The sequence below is a fragment of the Heptranchias perlo genome, chromosome 31 (genome assembly GCF_035084215.1).
Source record: "Heptranchias perlo isolate sHepPer1 chromosome 31, sHepPer1.hap1, whole genome shotgun sequence".
Taxonomy (NCBI): Eukaryota; Metazoa; Chordata; class Chondrichthyes; order Hexanchiformes; family Hexanchidae; genus Heptranchias; species Heptranchias perlo.
Window position 1 is genome coordinate 5,850,666 of NC_090355.1, and position 23,566 is coordinate 5,874,231.

Sequence of the window (23,566 nt, forward strand, 5' to 3'; positions counted from 1 at the left end):
GTACCATTTTGTTTATATTGCCTCTCCTCTATTCGTCCTACCAAAATACATCACTTCACACTTCATCTGCCATGTGTCTGCCGATTTCACCAGTCCGTCTACATCCTCCTGAAGTCTGTTACGATGCTTCACTTGTTTACTACATTTCCGAGTTCCGTGTCATCAGAAAATGTTGAATTTATACCCTCTATACCCAAGTCCAGGTCATTAATATATATCAAAAAGAGCAGTGATTGTAATACTGACCCCTGGGGAACATCACTGTACACTTCCCTCCAGTCTGAAAAACAACCGTTCACCACTACTCTCTGCTTTCCGTCCCTTAGCCATTTGCGTAACCACGCAGCCACTGCCCCTTTAATCCCAAGGGCTTCAATTTTGCTAACAGATCGATTATGTGGTACTTTATCAAACGCCTTTTGAAGGTCCGTATACTCCTCAACCGCACTACCCTCATCAACCCTCTCTGTTACTTAAACACTCAGAATGTGAGGCATTATAGGCTCTTGCACTCGACCAATCCACGGTGCAGTGTGTTGCTGCTTCAGTACAGTGTGGTTTTGCATGCCTGTTATTTTAACTGTAATAAACATACACAGAACCACGCGCAACAGAAGTCACAGTGATGTCATTGCCTGCACAGTTACGCCCTTTACGAAACTCGGATGAATTACCTTTGGTTTTAAATATACTTTTTAACCTGCAGAAATTTCCGCAAACATCTTCGAATGGTCGGGAGTCGAAGACTCAGAGTTCAAAGTAAGTCACGGGTGGACTGTCTGTCTGTCGCTGCCTGTATGTGTGTCAGTCTGTCTGTCGCTGCCTGTATGTGTGTCAGTCTGTCTGTCGCTGCCTGTATGTGTGTCAGTCTGTCTGTCGCTGCCTGTATGTGTGTCAGTCTGTCTGTCGCTGCCTGTATGTGTGTCAGTCTGTCTGTCGCTGCCTGTATGTGTGTCAGGCCCTGTCTGCGAGTCCAGTTGCATATAACAGGTCCCTATGCCAGTTTTACAAAGGGCGGAGAGTTCTCCCCGGTGCCCTGGCCATCGTTCCTCACTTAAAACAGATTAACTGGTCATTTATCTCATTGCTGTTTGTGGGATTTTGCTGTGTGTAAATTGGCTGCCACTTTTGCCTGCAAAATAATTCATTGGCTGTGAAGCACTTTAGGATGCCTGAGTACATGAAAGGCCCTATGTAAAAGCACGTCTTTCTTTACTCTGTATCTAACCCATGCTGTTCCTTACTGGAAGTGCTTTATGGCCAGTGCAGAGGCAGCGTTGCTCTGCTTGCTGAGTGGAAACAAACCGTTTTCATTCCCCACAAAAAGCTTCTGTTGGGAGATTCCATTGCGTAAACCAACTACAGTGATTGGCTGCTGCCATGTTGGACAGTGTTTTTTTTTAATCTGAGCTGTTTGAAGGTGACCCCATGATCCTTCCCTGTACGTCCCTGTCGAGTGGTTCTGTGTGTCTGTGGCCACGATACAGACCGAACTAAGAGTCTGAATGAGGTAGAGGAGCAAAGGAATCTAGGGCGACAGATTCACAAATCATTAAAAGTAGCAGCACGGGTTAATAAGGCCATAATAAAATCAAACCAAGCACTGGGGTTCATTTCTAGCGGGATAGAATTGAAAAGCAGGAAAATTATGTTAAACTTTTATCGAATCTTGGTCAGACCACACATGGAGTACTGGTCTCCATTTACAAAAAGGATATAGAAGCACTAGAGAAGATGCAAAAAAGATTCACAGGTATAACCTCTCAGTTCCGGTACCATCCTTATCAGGAAAGATTGAACAGGCTGGAGCTCTTTTCTCTAGAAAAGAGAGGGCTGAGGGGGTGACCAGATAGAGGTCTTTAAGATTATGAAAGGATTTTTTTTTTCATTCATGGGATGTGGGCGTCGCTGGCGAGGCCGGCATTTATTGCCCATCCCTAATTGCCCTTGAGAAGGTGGTGGTGAGCCGCCTTCTTGAACCGTTGCAGTCCGTGTGGTGACGGTTCTCCCACAGTGCTGTTAGGAAGGGAGTTCCAGGATTTTGACCCAGCGACGACGAAGGAACGGCGATATATTTCCAAGTCGGGATGGTGTGTGACTTGGAGGGGAACGTGCAGGTGGTGGTGTTCCCATGTGCCTGCTGCTCTTGTCCTTCTAGGTGGTAGAGGTCGTGGGTTTGGGAGGTGCTGTCGAAGAAGCCTTGGCGAGTTGCTGCAGTGCATCCTGTGGATGGTACACACTGCAGCCACCGTGTGCCGGTGGTGAAGGGAGTGAATGTTTAGTGTGGTGGATGGGGTGCCAATCAAGTGGGCTGCTTTGTCCTGGATAGTGTTGAGTTTCTTGAGTGTTGTTGGAGCTGCACTCATCCAGGCAAGTGGAGAGTATTCCATCACACTCCTGACTTGTGCCTTGTAGATGGTGGAAAGACTTTGGGGAGTCAGGAGGTGAGTCACTCGCCGCAGAATACCCAGCCTCTGACCTGCTCTTGTAGCCACAGTATTTATATGGCTGGTCCTGTTCAGTTTCTGGTCAATGGTGACCCCCAGGATGTTGATGGTGGGGGATTTGGCAATGGTAATGCTGTTGAATGTCAAGGGGAGGTGGTTAGACTCTCTCTTGTTGGCGATGGTCATTGTCTGGCGCGAATGTTACTTGCCACTTATCAGCCCAAGCCTGGATGTTGTCCAGGTCTTGCTGCATGCGGGCTCGGACTGCTTCATTATCTGAGGGGTTGCGAATGGAACTGAACACTGTGCAATCATCAGCGAACATCTCCATTTCTGACCTTATGATGGAGGGCTAGGATAGACGTAGAGAAAACGTTTCCACTTGTGGGGAAGTCCAAAACCAGAGGTCATAAATATAAGATAGTCACTAATAAATCTAATGGGGAACTCAGAAGAAACTTCTTTACTCAGAGAGTGGTAAGAATGTGGAACTCGCTACCACAAGGAGTAATTGAGGCGAATAGCATAGATGCATTTAAGGGGAAGCTAGATAAACACATGAGGGAGAAATGAATAGAAGGATATGCTGATAGGGTTAGATGAAGTAGGGTGAGAGGGGGCTCGTGTGGAGCATAAACACCAGCATAGACCAGTTGGGCCGAGTGGCCTGTTTCTGTGCTGTAAATTCTCTATAATTCTATGAGCTCCAGAAGTGAGAGACGCTCTTTATTCAGAAAACAATGCCCGCTACACTGCAAACAGTGGAGCAGGAGCACAGCAGGGCTGATCCAAGTGTGTTGTTGACTGGGTGACACTTCTTCCCTTCAGGTTTAGACTCCTCCTGCTGTCTGCTGGTTTAAGTGGAGTGTGGATGCAAACAGATTGAACCTGCCTGTTCACACTCCCCGCTCGCCTCCTGTCACTGACTGTAAGGCATTCGATGCCGTTTGCCTGCCTTTTCAGCAGGTGCAGTTTGGTGGGTTTTTGTGACGGAGTGAATACATCAGCTCATGTAGCGCTCCCAAACAAGACAACTGTTACTTTACCAGTGGCGCTTTGTTCAGGAGAGCGTAACAATCATTCGACAGATGCTGTACCGCTCAGTGGTGCAACCAGCCTGCTGAGCAGTGTTATTCACTACCTCCGTGTTACAGGCCTCAGTCTTAAGGTCAAGGGCAACCCTGAGAAACATCTTGATGGGACGCAGGTCTGCATCTCCGATTCCCACACAGAGAGCTCCAGATTGCTAATGTGGCACCTCGAGCAGTTGCCAAGTGGTGTCTTGTGGGGTGGGAGGGAGCTTTATTAAATTCCAAGTACGGTGATTTAGTGGCTATGTCACTGGGCTAATCCAGTAGGCCTAGCCTAATAATCCTGAGAATATGAGTTCAAATCCCACCATAGTAGTTGGAGAATTTGTATTCCATTTTTTAAAAAAATCTGGAAGTAAAAAGCAGGTGTCAGTAAAAGTGACCAGGAAGCTGTCATAAAAACCCAACCAGTTCACTAATTCCTTTTAGGGAAGGAAACCTGCCGTCCTTACCCGGTCTGGCCCACATGTGACTCCAGTCCCACACCGCGTGACTCTTAACTGCCCTCTGAAGTGACCTAGCAAGCCCCTCAGTTGCATCAAACCGCTGGGAGCACCTTCACCACACGGGCTTCAGTGGTTCAAGAAGAAGGCCCTCCACCACCTTCTCAGGGCAACCAGGAGTGGGCAATAAATGCCGGCCTTGCCAGCGATGCCCACATCCCGAGAATGAATTTTTTAAAAAAAGATTGACACTTGTATTGAAAATGACACGTTCTGTAGTTTTAATTGGACCCTTCCACTTCCTCTAAGGATGCTGGGATAGCCTCACCTTCCAAAAGCATTCCCTTGGTTCTCTTCCCTTCACTGGACGACGAGAGAAGGATCGAGAACAGCATGCAGGCCCAGCAAAATCCCACAGCTGGGAAGCCAGTGACTGGGGAGTTACGATGCATTTACTTTTAGCCCGGATCTCAGGAAACCAATCTGCATGCGCTGGTGCGCCGTGGTTATAATGCCTTCTGGTTCCGATTATCTGTGCAGGCCTACGCAGATTGGGAGACCCACCACTCGCTGTATCCGCACGGGTGCTTCCTGATGCAGGCAGTAGGCGAGCTAGGCAGTTTTGACAGTCAGCTGGTCCCATGCATTGGCATGTCTGCGTCATAACGACCACCTTAATCACACTGTAACAAGCCCCGGCTGTCTGGGGTGTTTATTCTCGCGCGAGCCGTCGATGGTGCAAGACCTACACGTCTGCACTTGGCAGAATTCTAGTAAAAGTGGCAAAGAAAGAAATAACTTGCACCTTTCACGACCTCAGGATGTCCCAAAGCACTTGAAGTGTAGTCACTGTTGTAACATAGGGAAACACTGCAGCCAGTTTGCGCACAGCAAGGTCCCACAAACAGCAACGTGATAATGACCAGATACTCCGTTTTTAGTGATGTTGGTTGAAGGATAAATATTGGCCAGGACACCGGGGAGAACTCCCCTGCTCTTTTTCAAAACCTGAGAGGGCAGGCTCAGTTTAACATCTCATCTGAAAGATGGCACCTCCGGCAGTGCAGTACTCCCTCAGTATTGCATTGGGTGTTAGCCTGGATTATGTGCTCAGGTCTCTGGAGTAGGACTATGAACCCACCTATGACTCCGAGGCAAGAGTCCTACCACTGAGCCACAGCTGACATCTAATAGAGCAGCAGGTCCGCCAATGGCCGCAGGCGAAGAGTAACTGGGCCACTAGTAGGCCCCGGGCTGTTACTTGAGTGTCGCTGCCGTAGGCCACGCCTAGTAAATGGTCGCAATCTTAGAGGTGAATTTGAATGGGATCTTCCCACTCGTCTTCCGTAACTTTGGTAGAAAAGCCACGGAAACTCTTGAGAAACGCGTCTACACGGTTTTGCCGAGGCTTAGCAGCTCTTGCACCCAAGTTACAGCTAAGGTTGCAAACTCTGGTTGGACATTACCCAGAAATTTGCATCACATGACCTCCTGCCTGCAACCGTCCCGCCCCCACACTCCCGCCATTGGTCGACCGACACGTCCATCCTCGACGCCCCACCTTCCCAAACCAATTGGTAGGCGAACAGGCTCCTTGTTACGCGATTGGATGATTCTTGACTGTCAATCAAACAGCACTTTTTCCCCATCTCTGATATTTTTATAACTAATAAACAAAAGTGTTCAATGAAAATGAAATAAAAACATAATTTTTTTTAATGCCCCTATGATTTTTCTCCCGGTTTGTCGCAGCAGTGTCCCGGAGAGAATCCTCGAGGGTTGACAACCCTAGTTACAGTGGGGAAAATCCCCATGCAGGAATTTACCCTCTCTGTCCCTGGCAACTTGCAGCTAATTGGTCCTCTCTCTAAACTGCTTGAAGATTGACGTTTCACTGAATGGAAAAGAACAGGTGTCTCCTGGTCTGAGGTCCCTCAGTCACTCTGTCCCTTTTGGTATGTAGGCCACACCCCGGGAAGCAGTCTTCTCCGACACGGCAGACGTGTTTTTTTTTGGTCAGTCGCCAAAGATCCCCACTCACCTTCCGCAGACACGCCTGTTTGTACCCCTAACTATTGAATCCCCTATCACCTCCCCCCCGGCTCACGTACAGCTGAGCCACCCATGGTGCTGTGGACTTGGCTCTGGCTGTACTCCCCGGGGGGAGCCATCGCCCTCACCAGTATTCTGAATACCGGTTAGAGAGCGAGATGCACTCGGGACTCCTGCACTCCCTGCCTGGTCCTTCTCATCTGCCTGGCGGTCACCCATTCCCTCTCTGCCTGCACACGTGGACTCGCATTGACACAACTGGGCCCCACGGCCTCTGGCGCTCGAGATTTCTGACCATCAAAATCACTACCTGTGGGAATGATGGAGGGGAGCGGGGAATATAATTTCTCGAGAGATGGAGTGGTGTTGAAGGTTAAGGGTTTTATGTATCCTGGTGCCTCATTTATATTAAGCGATAGTGCTAAAGTCAGGGCAGTTGCTGCAATATCAGCAAAAGTGTATCCCAAACATCACCTCAGCTCATGACTCAGTTGGTAAAGGCTGTGAGCCGGACAGCCCAGCAGGACCTGACACCCGATACCCGATTCCTGGTCTGCGCTGTATTGGCTGATCTAAGCAACAAAGAACTTACATTTCTATAGCGCCTTTCACCACCTCAGGATGTCCCAAATCGCTTTACAGCCAATGTAGTACTTTGGAAGTGTACTCACTGTTGTAACGCAGGAAATGCAGCAGCCAATTTGCGCACAGCAAGGTCCCACAAACAGCAACGTGATAATGACCAGATAATCTTTTTGTTTAGTGATGTTGGCTGAGGGATTAAATATTGGCCAGAACTCCCCTGCTCTTCTTCAAAACAGTGCCATGTCCAGCTGAGAGGGCAGACAGGGTCTCGGTTTAACATCTCCTCCGAAAGACGACACCTCCGACGGTGCAGCACTCCCTCAGTACTGCGCTGAAGCGTCTGTCTAGATTATGTGGACATGATGTGGAGATGCCGGTGATGGACTGGGGTGGACAAATGTAAGGAATCTTACAACACCAGGTTATAGCCCAACAGTTTTATTTGAAAATCACAAGCTTTCGGAGCTTACCTCCTTCGTCAGGTGAGTGAGTGAATGAGAGGTTCTCAAATCGCATATCTTATATTAGGCTGGGAATCAAAGGTGTCGTTGGTGTTCAGACAGGTTAGCCACAGAAAACAGTACGTCCCAGTATACTGAATACACAATGGGTCAAATTACACAGACAGAGAGAGAAAGAGACCCGAAAGGCAGAGAGAGAGAGAGAGAGAGAGAATATCCAGTTGTATTAAAAAGATAACTTTTTTTTTCCCCCTGCTGGTGGGGTTACATGTAGCGTGAGATTATGTGGAGTGTGGGTTACGTAGTTTATGTGGAGTGGGACTTGAACCTATTACCTTCTGATTCAAAGGCGAAAGTGCTACCTATCGCTGAGCCAAGGCTGACACACTTGTTCGAGGTGTAACTGCACAGTGTGATTCATTGCAGGTGAAGCGCTTATTATGGGAGAGACTTATTATGGTGCGATATAAATGCAAGCTCTTTCTTTCTTGCAGTTGGCTTGTGACTCCCCTTCGGTTAGGGAGGGGGAACACCAGCCCACCTCAGGCTTGAGAGGGGAAATCCTTTGCGGTTCCTGCCCTTGATTGCTGGTCAGTGACTCTTCCTGGAATCCGCGGGTGTTGGGTGCGGACAGGATCAGACTTAGCTGTGACGCCGCCTGTGGTGGAATAGCCCACCGCCGCTCCCACAGAGGAACGGCCGCTTGGCCGAGGTACTAAAGAATGGCTGGCACCCGCGGAATCCAAGAGGAGGCGATGGGAACCTCAGGAAAGGAAGGGGCAGAGGAAAAGGGCAAAATGACGGTAAAATAGATTGCGGGCTGTGACAGTGGACAGGGCTGCAATTCTGATTCCAGGGTATGTGTATAATTACTTATTAAATCCTCCCGTGGATTACATCACCTGTCCCCGGCCCAGTCCTTTCATGCATTATTTAACGGTAATGTGCACTTTAAGTACCTTATTGCCTTGCTTATGTTAAAGACTAATTAAAGACATCCCCTCGGGCGCCAGTGTCAGACTTGATTAAGAACATTGAACAGCTTACCCATGGCGAGACTCAGCACTACTGACTACAGCGCGCGGGGGAAATTAATAAGATGGACCTCACTGATGTGCGGTCAGCCGTGCGATTATTCGTCAGGGCTTCGTGGTGCTGGCACAGTGTTTGCTATGTATCAGCAGCACAAGGAGTGCTAGTGCTGACCTCTCCCCTCGGCACCACGACCTCTCTCCTTGGAATGCTGCGCCCTTCCTGCACTGTTCGAGCTCGGTCAAATGCTTGGTCAAAGAGGCAGGCTTTAAGGAGCGTCTTAAAGGAGGAGAGAGAGGCAGAGAAGTTTAGGGAGGGAATTCCAGAGCTTAGGCCTTAGAGGCTGCAGGCACGGCCGCCAATGGTCGGGCAAAAGGAGTGGAGGATGCACAAGAGGCCAGTGTTTGAGGAGCGCTGAGTTTGTGGAAGGATGTCTGGATGGGAGATAGGGAGGGGCGAGGCCATGGAAGGATTTGAACATAAGGATGAGAATTTTAAAATTGAGGAAGATCTCTTTCTCTATCCCTCTCTCTGTTTCTCTCCTACTCTCTATTTTAGTTTAGAATCCCTCAGCTCCACTCCACAGCTGTGGTGTAGTTTGATTTGCTGGACACATTGTGCTTCTTCTGACCTGGACTCTGTCCTGTTTGTTTGTTTTGATCAATCTTGTGGTGCAAAACAATAATGAAACGGCAGTCTTGTTGGGCGTCAGGCAGCCAGTTTCCACGTGCGTTGCAGGGGCCGGAGGCTTTCCAAATTGTTGAGATTGAACTGCTCGGGTTTGGAGCTACAGCCATAGAGAAGCTCTTGGGAATCCTGGTCTGACTGGGGGAGTGTATCGGAGCTCGGGGGAGGCTTTACTCTGCACCTGGCTGTGCTCTGCTCACTGCTTGGTGTGAGATTGGAAAGAGTCCCATTCCCCAGCACTGACATCCCTCGACTTGATGAGCCTAAAAAGAAATGAGATAAATCAGTGAGTAGGAGAACTTACCTGGAAGCAAATGGCAGCAGGAGAAATGTTATTGTATATGAGTGTTATATTCATGATACATGTGTGTTATACAAGTTTACGCTCTGTATATTATATGTGTTATATACATGGGTTATATGTTGTATACAAATGTACAGTACATGTCATTTACATTTATATCTGTATATATATGATGTGTACATATGCTATATACATTATCTGCATGTTATCTATTTATTATATATATGTACATTGTATACATGTTACACGTTTGTATACATTATATGTACATCTATATAATCTGTATATAAATTATTACACGTGTTATGTTATGTGAGTTATATGCGTTGTATGGGTTATTTATATATACATGTCCGTTATATGCGTGTGTTATGTACATTATATCCGTGTGTGTATATATCATACACGTGTATGTATAAATGTGTGTAGACATATATGTGTTATATGTATGTACTATACTCAAACAATATAAAATTAATGGATGGGAAAATTGTGGGCAGTACGCTCCTGGTTTTATATGGATTTTTTTATATATATAATATATGTGTGTGTGTGTGTGTGTGTGTGTATGTATATTATATGCATATGTACATTCATTATAGATATTTGTTCTATATATGATATATGCATCTATGTACTGTGTGTGTGTGTGTGTGTGTGTGTGTGTGTGTCTTGGTATATTTAATATTCTTTTCCATTTTCAGGTTTTTCAGAACGACGTGAGAGTTGTTTTGGACGCTCCTGGAGTGACCCCACACCAGTGAAATCCGATTTGATGTGCGACCCCCGAGACAGTACGTTTATCCATTACTTTTTACCTCTCTTTATTTGTCTCACCTTTCACTCGGAAGGTCATGGGTTCATGCCCCCACTTGGGATTTGAGCACATAATTCAGGCTGGCAGTACAGCGGGGAGTGCTGCATTATTGGAGGTGCCGTCTTTCAGTTGAGACTTAAACTGAGGACCTATTCTGCCCACTCACATGGATGTAAAACATCCCAAGGCACTTCTTGAAAAAGAGCGTGGGGATTCTCCTGGTTTGTGGCCAGCATTAATTCCTCCCTCAAACAGCACCACCAAAACAGCTTAACCGATTGTTCATTTAATCGGCCATGTGCAAATTAGCTGGCATGTTTGCCAGCGTAACAACAACGACTGAACTTCAGAAGGAATTTGTTAGATGTGAAGCACTTTGGGACATCCTGAAAACATGATGAAGTGCCATATAAAGGCAACTTTGTGCTCTTTACCTTGCACATCCCCTTAAACTATCAATTCATTTCTAAAATCTGATGGGATAGTTGGATTGCAAGTAGTATGTGGGTCATTTTAACTTTGGGCGACAGTGTAAAACGGGCGATATCGAATCAGCCACCTTTTACATCTGCCCCGATTTTCATTTCCATCGACTTAACGGGTGGATAATCCGATATCGCCCATTTTAAACTATCGCCCTATGAACTGATAGGGTAGATGTAGAGAAGATGTTTCCACTTGTGGGGTAGTCCAAAACTAGGGGTCATAAATATAAGATAGTCACCAATAAATCCAATAGGGAATTCAGGAGAAACTCCTTCACCCAAAGAGTGATAAGAATGTGGAACTCGCTACCACAAGGAGTAGTTGAGGCAAATAGCATAGATACATGAGGGAGAAAAGAATAGAAGATTAAGCTGATAGGGTTAGATGAAGAGGGGTGGAAGATGGCTCGTGTGGAGCAAAAACACCAGCATAGACAAGTTGGGCCGAATGGCCTGCTTCTGTGCTGTAGACTCTATGTAACTACCCTCTGTTTGTTAAAAGGCCTCGTGGGTTGAATAGTGAGGCTGCAGGTCTAGGTTTGTAGGGGGGCTGCCTGGCACGAGACCAAGACGAGTTTGACCACAACACCGTCACCTATACAGCCAATCAGAAGCTCAACAAGGCTATAGTTCAGGGGCAGTCTCTGTAACAGTATCATAGTAACCAAAGCACAGTCCAACGGAATTACTTGGGAAGAGTGTTCAGGAGAATTGATACTTTGGACTCGGGGCTCCTGGAGGAGATCTGAGAGATCTGGCAGTCTGGTGTGTGATAGGATAGTGTAAAGGGAACCTACCCTACATCATAGTAGGTACAGCACAGGAGGAGGCCATTCGGCCCATCGTGCCTGTGCCGGCTCTTTGAAAGAGCTATCCAATTAGTCCCACTCCCCTCTACAAACAATGAGAGAAACAATCTCTCTATAGCCCTGTAAATTTTTTTCCTTCAAGTATTTATCTAATTCCCTTTTAAAAGTTACTATTGAATCTGCTTCCACCGCCCTTTCAGGCAGTGCATTCCAGATCATAACAACTTGCTGCATAAAAAAATATTTCCTCATGTCGCTTCTGGCTCTTTTGCCGATCACCTTAAATCCATGTCCTCTGGTTACTGACCTTTCTGCCACTGGAAACAGTTTCTCCTTATTTACTCTATCAAAACCATTCATAATTTTGAACACCTCTATCAAATTTCCCTTTTAACCTTTTCAGTTCTAAGAACAACCCCAGCTCCTCCAGTCTCTTCATGTAACTGAAGTCCCTCATCCCTGGTATCATTCTAGTAAATCTCCTCTGCACCCTCTCTAAGGCCTTGACATCCTTCCTAAAATGTGGTGCCCAGAATTGAACACAATACTCCAGCTGAGGCCCAACCAGTGATTTATAAAGGTTTAGGATAACTTCCTTACTTTTGTACTCTATGCTTCTATTAATAAAGCCCAGGATCCCATATACTTTTTTAACAGCCTTCTCAACTTGTCCTGCCACCTTCAAAGATTTGGGTACATACATCCCCAGGTCTCTCTGTTCCTGCACCCCCTTTAAAATTGCACCATTTAGTTTATATTGCCCCTCCTCATTCTTCCTACAAAAATGTATCACTTCATACTTCTCTGCATTAAATTTCATCTGCCACGTGTCTGCCCATTTCACCGGTCTGTCCATCTCCTCCTGAAGTCTATTACTATATTTCTCATCGTTTACTACATTTCCAAGTTTTGTGTCATCGGCAATGTTTGAAATTATACCCTCTATACCCAAATCCAGATCAATAATATGTATCAAAAAGAGCAGTGGTCCTAATACTTCCCTCCAATCTGAAAAACAACCGTTCACCACTACTCTCTGCTTTCTGTTCCTCAGTCAATTTTGTATCCACGCTGCCACTGTCCCTATAATCCCATGGGCTTTAATTTTGCTAACAAGTCTATTATGTGGTACTTTATTAAATGCCTTTTGAAAGTCCATATACACAAACATCACCCGCATTATCCTCATCAACCATCTCCGTTACTTCATCAAAGAACTCAATCAAGTTAGTCAAACACGATTTTCCTTTAACTAGCCCATGTTGTACCTGACCTGGGGAGTGGTGGGGGGAGGCCGGGGTGACAGGACAGTGTAAAGGGAACGTACTCTATATCTGATCCATGTTGTACCTGACCTGGGAGCATTTGATGATGCCAGAACTAAAAACAATTCTATTTTTCTGCAGACATCCTTCACTTGATGAACACAGGAATGAAATATTAAATCAAAAGCAGTGGGGAAAAATCATTGTGCTGACTGCTAGTGTGTTAGACACCAATGCGGAAATTGGACAATAAGGATTAACCGCATAGACTGGGACAGGCAAATGTAAAGCAACAGGACTGAATCATCCAAATTGGATCAAAATTGAATTTAATCCCAGTTTATTGAATCATGTTCCACATTCTGGCTTGGAGTTCACCTCTGTTCTATAGTAAGATGTCTAATCACCATTTGCTTTCAGTGACTTAATGGAATCACAAAGGGAGACAGCTGTGTTGTGTTATATTGGGGTGTGCGCGATCTTTGCTTTCTGATTGTCAGTCCTTGAAGTGATCTGATAATCCAGTTTCCTGATTGTTTCTCTCATTGTTTGTTTCACTGGCCTGGCTTTTCCAGTTTCACGGGTCATTGTAAACGTGTCTCCTTGTGAGAGATGCTTGTTCCCGCGCCAGTGAAGAGGTATAACATCCGAGCAACCGATGGGACGTTTTTTGAACCCAGCCCTGACTGTGTTTCTTTATGAATTGTTTATTTGAAAGGCCGCACAGCTGGAACCAAATCTACGTCTCCATGGTAACCCGTGTCTGATCTTTTTACGTCACACCAGGTCAGGAGTTGCAGAGCTCGTGCAGTGCTTTAGATGATGACTTTGACGATCTCAGCTGGGAGGCGGAGAAGGAGATGGAACTGCTGTCCTGTGACGGTGAAGACTTTGTCCCGCCCAAGATTATGGTAAGATTTTCAAATGTGACGTCCTGCGTTCAAATGCAAACCTTTCAACACAGCTCCGAAGTCACTGAACAAGCCAAGTTAACAGATTCACGTAAATGCTCCTGCTCTCAAGCAGCACTCACATATTGGCCCAGGTTGAATTGTCAGAAATTTTTTTCTGGATGGTTCCCAAGAGGAATCAATGTCTTTTATACTGAACGTATCCTGACTCGCACGAATTCCCATATACCCATCACTCCCGTGCTCGCTGACCTACATTGGCTACCGGTCCAGCAACGCCTTAAATTTAAAATTCTCATCCTTGTGTTCAAATCCCTCCACGGCCTCACCCCTCCCTATCTCTGTATCCTCCTCCAGCCCTACAACCCTTCGAGAACTCTGCATTCCTCCAATTCTGGTGCTTCCCCAATTTCCTTTGCCCCTCTATTGGCGGCTGTGTCTTCGGTTGTCCAGGTCCTAAGGTCTGAATTCCATCCCATAACCTCTCCACCTCTCTGTCTTTAATGCTACTTAAAGGTGCTCCTTTAAACCTACCTCCTTGACCAGTCACCTGTCCTAATATCCCCTTACGTGGCTCAGTATCAAATTCTGTCTGATCACACTCCTGTGAAGAGCCTTGGGACGTTTTACTACATTAAAGGCGGTATATAAATGCAGGTTGTTGTTGTTGTTGAACTTGGATAGTACACCAGAAGATTTGGGGCTGAGGGGCTGAGGCAGTGGCTATATCTGGGCTGTCCGTGGAGCTGGAGTCCATGGAAGGAGTAGGCTTGGTAGTGGCTGAAAAGGAGCAGGCAACCATTGCTACACACATGGAAGCCCCCTCCTTCCGGCCTACCTTTACTGGCATTGGCCAGAGCCCTGCCAATCATACACTGAACAATTGGGTTAGTCGGGTGCTTATCAGCAGCCAGTGAGATTACTAGAAAGTGATGCAACCAGATCAGTCACGTGGTCACTGTTGGCCAGTGAGATTGCTTAAAAATGTCACTAAGAATTGTAAAATCACATGATTACAATTGGTCATTGAGATTCCTGAAAAACAATACTTCCTCAAATTTTTGAATTTCTGTTGCTAACACACTGGCCATTTTACAGAACAGTGTAGTTTTTTAAAAAAACACCCAGATGTCTGATGTTATAAACTGGGGGGTTACAACTTGTTTGATCAAACTTTCATTTCCTTTATTCTGCGTTAATCAAACGTTTCATGATGTAAAGCAAGGGTCAGAGCACGGTTTGAAAGGCGGATGTGTGTCGGCCTGTCACACTCGCGGCCACAACACAAACTCTCAGATGAGGCCTCCCCCCCTCCCCCCCCCCCCCCCCCCCCGCACGGTGACCTTCACTTCAGATAATTGCGTTGCTTCATTCGCAGCTCATTTCATCCAAGGTCCCCAAGGCAGAGTACATCCCGACCATCATTCGCAGAGACGACCCCTCCGTCATCCCCATCCTCTACGTGAGTACCGCCGTTTTGGGCCTTTGCTTTCGAGTTTCTCGGCTGCTTTAAACGTTGGGTGAGGCGAGAGCTGTGGGGGTAGGGGCGAATCACACCTAGCAATCGGGTCGGGTTGCCAACCCCTCCTGGATTGCCCTGGAGTCTCCGGGAATTATTGATTAATCTCCCAGGACAACTGCTGCGAGCAATACCCAGGAGAAAAATCATACAGGGCAATAAAAAAAAACTGTGTATTTTTCATTTTCATTTATTAGTTACAGAAATATTAGAGAAGGATTTTTAAAAATGGCTGTTTGACCAAGCGAGGTGGTTGGAGGTCATGTGATGAAACCTCCAGGAATACGGTCAACCAGAGTTGGCAACCCTACAATCAGGGGAGGTCAACCATTACTACACTTAATAGTCTAGAAGGCCCAAGGCTGAATAATTACACTGCTGGACCAGCCCTTAAATCGCCCCCCAAATGTTTACCGTGAAACATTTGGGGGGCGATTTTAGCCCCCAAGAATGGGTGGGTTGGGGGCGGGTGGGAGTTGAAAATCGTTGTTTTTTTTTGGGTCGTAACTGCAAAATTTTCAGACTCTGCATTCCCAGTGGGAAGCCTGTACTTTTACACGCCCAAATTAAACCCGGAAATAAAGCCGGGTTGCGGTCGCGACCCAAAAAAAACAACTATTTTCAACTCCCACCCGCCCCCAACCTACCTGTTCTTGGGGGTTAAAATCACCCCCTTGATGTTTGTTCAGTACTTCATGAAGTAGCTGGGTGCTGCCTTCATATGTATTAGGAGACCAGCAGGAAATCAGCCTTGAAAAGGTATTGTCTGAAATCCTCAATCTGCCCAGTGACTTGGCTAAAGGTTATAACAGAGAACAAATGTTAGAGATCGGAAATGCAAACAAAATGCTGGAAATACGCAGCAAGTCAAATCAACATCCAAGAGTAAAGATGGCCTAATGTTGTGGGTGTGGACCTTTCAAAAGAACATCATGAATAATTCTACCCAAAGCGCTAACCTGTCCCCCGCTCATGCATACCCAGCATTTGCTGTTTTCATTTCAAAGGTTATGATACTTGCCAGTGAGCCCAATACACTTAAAAAGTGTTTGAATGGAGGCCTTTCCTCTTCAGAGGGGGGGTCCTGATGTTGACTACCGCCTCCTTTAAAGTGGTGAGACTCCCTTCCCCTGTGGGGAGACCTGCCCTCGCTTATGCCACTACACAGCAGCACAACAGCCCTGTGGAGGTTGTGAACAAACCGCTGTCCCACCATTGCTGCGATGATGGCATTGGCGCTGCAGGGTTGTGGGGAAAGAGCCAGGGGGCGGGACTAATTGGATAGCTCTTTCAAAGAGCCAGCACAGGCACGATGAGCCGAACGGCCTCCTTCTGTGCTGTACGATTCAATGATCCTTCTATGAATTTTGTGTACTCATCAAAAAATATTAGCGCTGACGACAGGGACACCTTCCTACTTTGGGAGTCCAGCGTTAACATCAAGGGCTCCCAGGTTAGGAGGAGTCAGCTCTGTTTACTCAGATCCAGCAACATGCCATAGCCCCCACCTCAGAAGAGGACTCCCAATGTGGCTTCACATTTTCCATGCCTTGTGGGCTCTCTGGGTGACTGCCCATATAATAAGGAATAGGGTATGGCCTACATGTGACTCCAGTCCCACACTTTATGCTTGACTCATAACGCCCACGGGGTAACTAGAGATGGGCAATAAATGCTGCCCACATCCCAAGAACAAATTAAAATGAGTGCTCGTTTGCGCTCTTAACTTTCACCAGTAGGAGCTGGGTTAAGACTGTTCAACTCACTCCACTGGGGCTCTTGCAGAATCCCATTAGTCAGGGCTGGGTTTGAACCATTGTTACAGCGGTGAAAGTACAGTCTTTGACCCACTGCACACTCAACTTCCAACACGTTTTATTTTTGTTAGCTTTTTCATACTTACTGGTAATAACATTCAGAAACAAACCACCAGAGAGATCAGAGCTTTAGATTGACACCTCACCCTGCTTGGCCATCCCAGCGGTAAAGTAAAATAATCTAAGACAAGAAAAGGAGGGAGCAGAGGGTCACTCAAAGGTACTAAATATTTAAAGGGATAACAAAGCCTCTCGTTTCTTCTCCAGGACCATGAACATGCCACCTTTGATGACATCTTAGGTGAGTGGATCTCTGAGTTTGACTGGTTGTCGGTCTCACATGGTGGTTAGAAGCTAATGAGAAATCAATCTTTAAAAGCCTCACCTTGCCTTCGGTTACAGATTCTAAATCAAGTAAATGAGCAAAGCTGCACTGTGAGGTGTATCTGCCAATGTTTAACATTAGCTGTGGCTCAGTGGTAGCACTCTCGCCTCTGAGGCAGAAGGTCGTGGGTTCATAGTCCCACTCCAGGGACTTGAGCACAAAATCTAGACTGACACTTCAGTGCATTATTGAAGGAGCTCTGCACTGTCGGAGGTGCCCTCTTTCGAATGAAATGCTAAACCGAGGCCCTATCTACCCTCTCAAGTGGACGTAAAAGGTCCCATGGTACAATTTGAAGAAGATCAGGGGAGTTCTCCTGGTGTCCTGGCCAATAAGTATCCCTCAACCAACATCACTAAAACAAATTATCTGGTCATTATCACATTGCTGTTTGTGGGAGCTTGCTGTGCGCAAATTGGCTGCCGAGTTTCTTACAACAGTGACGACACTTCAAAAGTACTTCATTGGCTGTAAAGCAATATAAATGCAAGACTTTTTTTTAGCATTGTTCACTCTGCTCTTAGATTCATTTTCTTTTTAAGAGTCTGTTGCATTTAAAAAAAAAAGTTACCAGCAAAATTACAACCTTTGTGATCAACAATGCAGCCTTTGAGTATTCTAGTTGCTGCCTCCAACTCCCTCATCCGGTCCCTAAGTTCTCTCCTGTGCTTAACAGTACAATAAACTGCTATTGAACGGTTGAGGAGGGTGGGAGAGCTCACCCCCAGACTGTGACTGCAGTAGAATAACCAGGACCTTCACACAGTGCTGACACTCCCCACCCCACATGGTCCATGGTCTGCACCTGTTCTCTGCTGGTCCACGGCCTCTGGTACCCGATCAATATCGCAGCTTTGCCCCTACTTGCAGTGGTTCTCTAACATGTTGGGGGCTCCTGGTGGTGTGGAACCTGAAGCCAGTAGCTCGTGGAGAAAGAACAGCACGTGGGCCAATGGTGAGGACGCTCAGCTGGGAACATAGGAACAGGAGTAGGCCATTCAGCTCCCCTCCCCCCCGCAACCGATTCTGGCATTCACTTCGATCATGGCTGATCTGTATCTTAACTCCATCTTCCCACCTTGGTTCTGTAACTCTTAATACCCTTACCAACAAAAATCTATCAATCTCAGTTTTGAAATTTTCAATTGACCCCCAGCCTCAACAGCATTTTGGGGGCGAGAGTTCCAGATTTTGTGTGAAATGCTTCCTGACATCACCCCTGAATGGCCGAGCTCTGATTTTAAGGTTATGCCCCCTTGTTCTGGATTCCCCCACCAGAGGAAATAGTTTCCCTCTATCTATCCTATCAAATCCTTTAATTATCTTAACACCTCAATTAGACCACCCCTTAATCTTCTATACTCAAGGGAATACAAGCCTACTCTGTGCAACCTGTCCTTATAATTTAACCCTTTTAGCCCCAGTATTGCAACTTTTGTTCTCTGCCGTTGCTGCTCTGTATACATGGGTCCTGGGTTTTCAGTCCACCCCCAGGCTGAACAAAGGCACCTAGCCAGAGGAGGGTCGTAAAATCACCATACTCCTTTTATACTGCAGAGCAGGGGCCTTACCTGTGACGCTGCAATATAATGGGGTATTAAATTGCGCCCCAATGTCGTGGTGGTGTTGCTTGTGTTGTTTTTTTGGGAAAGTGCTTGTAATGTGAGCTGACTAGTCTTTTTCTTCGCAGAGGAGATTGAGAAAAAGCTGACTACCTATCGGAGGGGCTGCAAGATCTGGAAGATGCTGATCTTCTGTCAGGTGCGTCTGTCGAAGATGCAGTGCCAGCTATCGCAACCAACCTGATGACACCACTTAGCCTTTCGCTCTGTGTTACAGATGCGTCTTTCCCGGCGTGGCGACAGACAAGACCCTCTAGTTGTTAGTGAGCCAAGTGTGGGCTCCCTTACCCTCACGGATCTGATCGTGCCCCATCAACCACTGCCCTGCTCTGCATTGTGCCCACGATTGGACTGGGGACAGATGTTTGCGAGGTCACTCCCACCTTTGGCGCTATCTTGGCGCCACCGGTAATTACCGGTCCCAGCACTACAAAACTGTTTACCGAGGGCTAAAAAGGATCTGCCTGGAGTTTCCATGGGGTGCTCCTTTTCGGCCTCTGCAGAGGGTCCTGCGACTCAAGGCCCCCCGACCCCCGACCTCCGACCCATAGCACTGACCCCCCCCCCCCCCCCCCAAACCTGTATTGTCTCCTCCCCCAACCCGACCGCCATACTCACTTACCTGAGGGCCACTGCGGCGCTAGCAACGGCCCGATTTCTTACCACTCCTCACCACTCTTCGCCAGCAGGCTGTAGCACCATTCCGACTCTATTACAATGAGGCCCAATATCAGGGGCGCCTCGGACCCCACCATTCTGGCATAGGGTATTTACCCCGCCGCCGCACCCCTCCGAGCATCTGAAAATGGCTACTCCTGAATTTCTAGACCAATGCATCCTCAGAAATTGCTTCCTTGACACAATTTATTGTACCTGCACTAAGCGCGTTGTCCCAGAGTGATGCTGATGAGATATTGCCATGGCTGCTCTTTGCATTGATGTCCTTCGCATGCTGCTTGTGTGTTTACATGTTCTCCTGTTTTATTTGTAGGGTGGACCTGGCCACTTGTACCTGCTGAAGAACAAAGTCGCCACCTTTGCCAAGGTGGAGAAAGAGGAGGACCTGATCCTGTGAGTCAGTCACACTTCATGTTCAGAATAAAGTCTGGCAGGCCCGAGTTTGGTGCAGTGTTTAATTAGTGTATTGGTACCAGCATTCTAGGGCAAAAATCACCCTTGAACCAAATACCTTCTTGTCTGGTGCTCTTAATTCATAATCTCAGGTTGCTCCCAACATCAGCGACTGACCAGCACTTCACCCTAGTACCAGTACAACTCATAATTCTCTCTCCAGACACAGCCCAAGTTTGGAAAGGGCATGAATCTCTAATCGTACTGCTTAGTGTTTTTCACAGCTCGAGTAGCCACTGTTTGAAAATGTAATCGGCCTGCCATTACACTTTGCGTCGCTCCCGGTGACAGCACTGAGTGTGGCTGCTCTTTAAAAGGATAGATGCACAACACAAAATAGTCTGCTAAATTAAACAGTGCTCTAAAGTTTAGACTGCAGTAGAGGGCCGGGAGCTAATGGGAGAACAATGCATAGCAGGAACGTCAATCAAGGACCTTTGTTGATAGACTTTCATTCCTGTAAAAGTTGACCCCCACTTTCCAGCATGAGTCTCTGGGCAGCAACTAGGAGCAGGAACACTGGCTCTGATTTTTCTCTTCACCGGTTTCGGAGTGCTGCTACCAATTGTAGAGTCCTTACCAGCCTCCCAGACGCGATCGACTGACTCAGTGCAAGGCGGGGATTGGACTTTCCACTCTGCATGGCTCAGTCTCACCGTGGGCAGTGCACTTGCCGACTAATAGCTCAAGGAGCCCTTGTTATTTTAATCTTGTGGACACTTCCCTGCTCTTTCCCCATAGCCCTGCAAATTCTTCCTTTTCAAGTATATATCCAATTGCATTAAAAACAGATTATCGGGTTGTTTATCTCATTGCTGTTTGTGGGATCTTGCTGTGCTGTGCACAAATTGGCTGCTGTGTTTGTCTACATTACAACAGTGACTACACTTCAAAAGTACTTCATTGGCTGTGAAGTGCTTTGGGATGTGCTGAGGTGGTGAAAGGCACTAAATAAATGCAAGTTTGTTCTTTCATCTTTGGCCAAGCTAGAGTCCCAACAGCAGGGACCCTGTCACCAAGCAGCAAGTTGAGGGGTTGATTTTCCAAATGTGGCTGTGGGGCCAGAGCCTTGGCTGCTGGAAGCAGATATTTGGAAGTGGCCGTTCTGTTCACGTTGGGTAGTTGAGGAATGTGCCCCCGATTTCTCAGTATGGACTGGCAGCAGGTGAGGCTCTGCATTCGGCGGGGGGCCAATATTTGAAAGATTAGACATTTTCTGTCAGGAAGATTGTTTTCCCTCCAGCTCAAAGAGGATTCAGGAAACCACCTGGTGCTGTAATTGCGCCGTTGTTACATTGTCCTGGTGTGGCTGCAATTCCAATTCCCATTGCTTTGTTTCCCCGGCACCGGCAGATCACCAGATAACTGTTTTGCGTTCCCGTTTCTTGCAGGTTTTGGAAGCGACTGAGCAGACTGATGAGTAAAATCAACCCAGAGCCAAATGTGATCCATATAATGGGCTGCTACATCCTGGGAAATCCCAACGGAGAGAAGGTATTGCCTCACCTAGGAGAAGACAACCCTTGCAGCCACTTAATGGCAAAAACACGACCAAACCCCTGGTCTGGATGTGTTGCATTCATGCATGTTCAAAGAAGTTAGGGAGGAGATAGCAGAGGCACTATTACATATATATAAAATTAATTAGACTAAGGAATAGTGCCAGAGGACTGGTGGACAGCTAATGTTATTCCTATATTTAAAAAGGGAGATAGAACAAGTCCAGGGAACTATAGACCAGTTAGCTTAACTTCAGTGGTAGGAAAGATAATGGAATCTTTACTCAAAGATGTACAGAAAAACATCTGGAAATTGAAAATATAATAGAGTGGTCAGAAGGGAAGTTCATGCCTGACCAACCTTATTGAATTCTTTGAAAGAGTAACAGAAAGTGTAGACAAGGGTAGTGTAGTAGATGTAATATATTTGGATTTTCAAAAAGCCTTTGATAAGGTACCGCATTGTAGATTCATGACTAAGGTCAGAGCGTGCGGAGTCGGGACAGGTAGCAATATGGACAGCAAACTGGCTACAAAACAGAAAACAGAGAGCAGGGGTTAAGGGTAGCTACTCAGGCTGGCAAAAGATGGGAAGTGGTGTTCCACGGGGATCGGTGCTGGGACTACTATTGTTCACTATTTACATCAACGATTTGAACTTGGGAATCGGAAGTACAATTTCAAAATTTGCGGACAACACCAAATTGGGAGGTATAGTTAATATTGAGGAAGAATGCAACAAAATACAAGAAGACATTTGTAAACTTGCAGAATGGGTTTGTAATTGGCAAATTAATTTCAATATAGATATGTGTGAGGTACTGCATTTTGGTAGGAAGAATAAGGAGGACTACTTGGATAATAAGGGTAAATGGAGTAGAGGAGCAAAGAGATCTAGGGCTGTAGATACACAAATCATTTAAAGTAGCGATGCAGCAGCAACAACAACAACCTGCATTTATGTAGCGCCTTTAATGTAATAAAACGTCCCAAGCTGCTTCACAGGAGTGATTATCAAACAAAAATTGACACCGAGCCACATGAGGAGATATTAGGACAGGTGACCAACAGCTTGGTCAAAGAAGTAGGTTTCAATAAGCATCTTAAGAAGGAGAGAGGTGGAGAGGTTTAGGGAGGGAATTCCAGAGCTTAGGGCCTAGGCAGCTGAAGACACGGCCACCAATGGTGGAGTGATTAAAATCGGGGATAGAGTCATAGAGTTATACAGCACGGATAGAGGCCCTTCGGCCCATCGTGTCCGCGCCGGCCATCAGCCCTGTCTACTCTAATCCCATATTCCAGCATTTGGTCCGTAGCCTTGTATGCTATGGCATTTCAAGTGCTCATCCAAATGCTTCTTGAATGTTGTGAGGGTTCCTGCCTCCACAACCCTTTCAGGCAGTGAGTTCCAGACTCCAACCACCCTCTGGGTGAAAAAGTTCTTTCTCAAATCCCCTCTAAACCTCCCGCCTTTTACCTTGAATCTATGTCCCCTTGTTATAGTACCCTCAACGAAGGGAAAAAGTTCCTTAGTATCCATCCTATCTGTGCCCCTCATAATTTTGTACACCTCAATCATGTCCCCCCTCAGCCTCCTCTGCTCCAAGGAAATCAAACCCAATCTTCCCAGTCTCTCTTCATAGCTGAAGCGCTCCAGCCCTGGTAACATCCTGGTGAATCTCCTCTGCACCCTCTCCAAAGCGATCACATCCTTCCTGTAGTGTGGCGACCAGAACTGCACACAGTACTCCAGCTGTGGCCTAACCAGTGTTTTATACAGCTCCATCATAACCTCCTTGCTCTTATATTCTATGCCTCGGCTAATAAAGGCAAGTATCCCATATGCTTTCTTTACCACCTTATCTACCTGTTCCGCCGCCTTCAGGGATCTGTGAACTTGCACACCAAGATCCCTCTGACCCTCTGTCTTGCCTAGGGTCCTCCCATTCATTGTGTATTCCCTTGCCTTGTTAGTCCCTCCAAAGTGCATCACCTCGCACTTTTCCGGGTTAAATTCCATTTGCCACTGTTCCGCCCATCTGACCAACCCATCTATATCGTCCTGCAGACTGAGGCTATCCTCCTCGCTATTTACCACCCTACCAATTTTTGTATCATCAGCGAACTTACTGATCATACCTTTTACATTCATATCCAAGTCATTAATGTAGACCACAAACAGCAAGGGACCCAGCACCGATCCC

General features: G+C 46.6%; 1 protein-coding gene across 1 annotated transcript in view; it reads left to right on the plus strand.

Moving 5' to 3' along the window:
- The window catches only part of nsmfb (NMDA receptor synaptonuclear signaling and neuronal migration factor b), a 65,608-nt gene that overhangs the window by 28,708 nt on the left and 13,334 nt on the right, over positions 1 to 23,566 (plus strand). The window contains exons 7-14 of the mRNA XM_067969558.1: positions 707 to 759; positions 9,807 to 9,896; positions 13,265 to 13,389; positions 14,768 to 14,851; positions 16,993 to 17,026; positions 18,801 to 18,871; positions 19,724 to 19,803; positions 21,255 to 21,357. Coding sequence (XP_067825659.1) covers positions 707 to 759; positions 9,807 to 9,896; positions 13,265 to 13,389; positions 14,768 to 14,851; positions 16,993 to 17,026; positions 18,801 to 18,871; positions 19,724 to 19,803; positions 21,255 to 21,357 — 640 coding nt within the window. The remainder of the gene's footprint in view (positions 1 to 706; positions 760 to 9,806; positions 9,897 to 13,264; positions 13,390 to 14,767; positions 14,852 to 16,992; positions 17,027 to 18,800; positions 18,872 to 19,723; positions 19,804 to 21,254; positions 21,358 to 23,566) is intronic.